This window comes from Lycium ferocissimum, chromosome 6 (genome assembly GCF_029784015.1).
Source record: "Lycium ferocissimum isolate CSIRO_LF1 chromosome 6, AGI_CSIRO_Lferr_CH_V1, whole genome shotgun sequence".
NCBI lineage: Eukaryota > Viridiplantae > Streptophyta > Magnoliopsida > Solanales > Solanaceae > Lycium > Lycium ferocissimum.
The window spans coordinates 1119388-1123800 of record NC_081347.1 but is presented as its reverse complement, the minus strand read 5'-3'; the positions used below and the strand labels follow the sequence as shown (position 1 = coordinate 1123800).

General features: G+C 31.9%; 1 protein-coding gene across 1 annotated transcript; it reads left to right on the top strand.

Annotated features, from left to right (window-relative positions):
- The first annotated feature begins 1676 nt into the window (after positions 1–1676).
- Positions 1677–4197, top strand: LOC132058811 (uclacyanin 1-like). Its single transcript, XM_059451172.1, has 2 exons — positions 1677–1988; positions 3734–4197. Exons 1-2 carry the CDS (start codon positions 1826–1828, stop codon positions 4081–4083), a joined length of 513 nt encoding a protein of 170 aa, XP_059307155.1. The 5' UTR covers positions 1677–1825; the 3' UTR covers positions 4084–4197.
- Positions 4198–4413: the final 216 nt, after the last annotated feature.

Sequence of the window (4413 nt, the reverse complement as noted above, 5' to 3'; positions counted from 1 at the left end):
CCTGGAAAGACAGATGAATTTCTTTATTTCCACATCCTGAATATCTTCTCTAGGAAAATAAGGAGAATATTCTTTCTGTAAATCACATTAATGTAGAAGATCATCATCTTTCCAACATTTATAATAGTATACTATACATTATAGATAGAGTTAACTATAAGCTAACGGGCTAATTAATACCCTTTTTCCCAACAAGTATAATGTTAGTTTGGTTTCAAAAACTAAATTCAAAACCAATGTTACATTTGGCTTCTGTAAACAAAGATATGTTAGCAAAACTCAATTTTGCAATTTTTAGCCCCACTTTAGAGTTATTAAATTTACATGGAATATCTAAGTCTAAATACGGCAAAAATGTACTATACAAAACCAAGCAAATTAACATAAAGAACCACATTAAAGTAAAAATATACGTATTAGAAGTTTAGATGCAAAGCACTTGTGCATTAATCGGTTTGGTATAGAAATATTCAGTGCAACCGTTTTTTTACAACAAATGACAAAAACGGGGGTGGGATGTAAAACGTTAGGTAGAAAAAAATACTCCCTCTGGATCAAAAAAAGAGTCGACTTAACCTTTTTTTTTGGATAAAAAAAGAGTCCACTTAATAAATCAAGAAAGAATTAACCTTATTTTTTCATATTTGCCCCTATTAAGTGTTATATGATGAAATCCCAATGCCTATTTAATTAGGGGTAGTTTAGTTAAATTACTTATTTTTATCTAAAAATTAATATTTTCTTAAAGGGTGTGCAAATAGTTAAGTGAACTCTTTTTTTATCCGAAAAGAGTACTAACAACTGAGTTGTAACAATTTTTTACCAATGGTGGGTAGGTAGAACAGCGGGTAATAAAAAGGGCACGTGGCAAAATAATAAAAATCAAAAGCATGAAGTTACTCTCTTACCAACCATTCACTTTACTCAGACCTCCTTTTTGTAATAGTATGTCCTATTTCTTAGGAAACTGCCACGAATCCCTCATTGTACCCCCAACCCCCGAGTTCAACTACCTACGCACCCCCACCTTTGGAAGGGACTTCCTTAGGGATTGTTTGGTTTAAATTTAGTTGTACAAGCCTGTTAATCAATATATATTCATCCAAATATCAGTAGGTGGGTATGCTAAATGGTTATACAAGAAAATGAAATAGGGTTCAAAGCGTATAAGAATTATTTTTGTGGTGAAGATAACATTTGGTTTTTTAATATTGGACTCTGCATAGCTTATACGGAGTTTAATTTTGAGAATCGAATCCTAGTAACTATACAAAAGATTATCTTAGATATGAGAAATTTTACTACAGTCAAAAGTAACGACCTCTTTATAACGGCATTGTTTGTTGTGATATTTCTTGATGGTTATAGCGAAATGTTGTTATACATATAAGTAATATACATAACATGAAAATTTGGTTCCAAATTTTTTTTTTTTAATTGTTATAGTGCAATGTTGCTACAAACGTCATTGTTATAAAGATGTCTAATTGTACTATTTTACAAATAATAGTTTTATTCTAAGATTAACTTTTTTTTTCTCAGAACCAAACGACTCCACAAAGATAGGTGAAATGTCTGCGTACATCTCATCCTTCCCATACCTCACCGAATATGTTGATGGAGCCAAACGACCCCTAAGGTTCATGGTTATATTCCCCCCGCCCAAAAAAAATGTCCCATACTTCATTTAACAAAAACAATACTGTACTACTAATACTATATCTTTCTCTGTTTCTCTCTCTTTGTTGAGAGTGATAAAAGCTTATTACTATAAGCTTTTGCCTTTGCTTTGCTTTGAAGCTTAGTACTATTTTCTTTAGCCAACATGGGTGCAATGAAGTTGCTGGTTGTGGCGATTGTTTTCACGGCGGCGACGGTGGCCGGAGCTCAGGTACATCATGTAGTCGGAGAAGATAGAGGGTGGGACCCATCTACTAATGTTGCTTCTTGGTCCTCAAACAGAGTTTTCAGAGTTGGTGACAAAATCTGTGAGCTTCTTCATTCTCCTTTTTATTTTATAAAAAATATTGTGTTTAATTTGTTGATAGAGTTTAACCTAATATGATTCTATTTGCATAATCAAATTATTTAAAGATAATATGGTAATAAATGCATAACTACAAGTACAACTCCTATCTTTCATGACTTGTGGACTTATATTTTGAGTCCAAAAAGAGTTGCTAGTGTTACTTAGCTAAGGATAAAAAAAGGAAAGGAAAATATTAGTTTCTCATTTATAAAGAATAAAGGATTTAACTTATATTCCTCATGGTGTAAATTTCTCTTACACTTATAAATAATAAATATATAGTATTAGTTAAACTCAAGAATAAGATGTTCACTTTATGTTTATAAATGCCCAAAAATTTGTTATTTCGGCCTGTTTGTTTTCAGTTTATTTACTGGCAACGCTATGATTTTAACTTTATCGATTTTGAATTTTAGACCGATTTAAATGTTAATAATTGGGTTAATTTTAATATTTATATATATTTAATAATTTTCTTAACACAAATATATTGTTTGAACAAAAATTACAATTTCGCCGGCGTTAAATTGATTCTACATGTAGGATTTATCTGCTATGGATGACGAAATCTGGTATTTTATTGGTTAAAAAAGGATTATTAGATATTTAAAAGCAAAGAGAATAGATGTATATGTAACAATCAACTTTTTTATGATTTTTTTTTAAATATGAAATTTTATATTATTTCAAAAGGTTTAAATGTTAGTGTTCAAAATCACGTGAACTTTAAGTGTACTATTTGTTCGTGTACTTCGAAATTTGTGACTTGGTGAGCATTAAATAAAACTCGTAAAGTATTCTTCGGCTCAAATATCAATCTCTCGATGTACTTTAATTAAAGAAAACAAACTCTTTTGATTGACCTCTAATAATTTCCCCACAGACAAGAGGGAGGTTGCTCGAATGGGTAAGCGTCCTTCATCTCCAAACTAAAGGTTGTGAGCACCAAGGGACAAAAAGTGGGAAGCTTTTGCGGGTGGGGTTAAAAAATAATAATAATAATTTCCCCACATTTTATAGTATATAGTTACCACTCAATGTGCCAAATAATTTTTTGACGCTCTTTTTAGGAATTCAACCCTCTAACTAAATTCAAGTGAATAATAGATCAAACACCTCATCTATAGCCACCGTTTGACTTTGATACTTTGAACGTTTAGGATTGAACATCTACATCGTGAATAATATAATATGTGAGTCAAACATCACGTAAATCAAGAATTAAGATAGATTTGGCGTTGGATTCCAATACTATGGCAAAGCTTTGGATCTAACTCAATTTAAAAGCTAGCTCATAAGGTGAATTGTTTAAAACCATTTAAATACCCCATCTATTGGCGATTTGTGCTGATACTTTTTCCCTTGGGCAAACAAGCGTAACTAAATTAGTTTGTTAGGGTTTAACTGTATTAAATCATCATATTAGGATTTACTATCGTATAACTAGTTTATGGGTAGTAAAAAATGTTCAATAATGGTAGTTATGAAATTGTTGAAATTCAAGCTCATGATATAAGAATTTGAATTATGACAATTTTTTTTTTTTTTGACATTCAATGGTTCTCTTAAATGGAGAAAACATCATCATTGAAAATTTGTATAGTCGACCATAAGTTTGTTTTAGATTGAAACGTAGTAATAGTTGTAACTATAACTGTTCACAAATTGAAAGATTCATATAAGATTAACGTATTATATGAACAGGGTTCACCTACTCCGCAGCTCAGGAGAGTTTGGTGGAGCTTAGAAGCGAGGAAGATTTTACATCGTGTGATGTAACGAACCCGATCAAGATGTACACGGACGGCTTGGATACGATATCACTCGAAGGAGAAGGAATCAGGTACTTCGCTAGCGGGAACACGAAGAGCTGCAAAAATGGGCTTAAAATACCTGTTAATATCCAGCCCAAAGAGCAAAACACGGCCCAAAATGTTGGATCAATGGCTGTAGCTGATGGGCCGACATTACCTTCTGCATCAACAAATTTAAATGGGCTTTCATACCTTCTGGTTGTTGGATTATCAATCTTCTTATGCTTATTGGGCCTTTAGATGAAAAAAAAAACAATTATGAGTTATGGACTCTATTAAGTAGGATTATTAGTAGGAAGATGTACCACTTTATTTGAACTAATATATTAATACGTTGGCTTTGTTTTGGCCTTATTTTTTTTTGTCTTATCAAAGAATGAATTTTGTAGTTTAGAATGTATGAGTTATCCCAAGGAAGCCTCGGAGCGACAATAAAGTAGACTCTTGTTTGAGCCATGAAATCAGCTTTTAATCTGGATTTTTTGTGATGATCTATCATCGAAATTTTACTTTGTGTTAAACTTCTAATCTAGTGTCACCCCCACCGTTAGGAATTTTTTAAAATTTTTG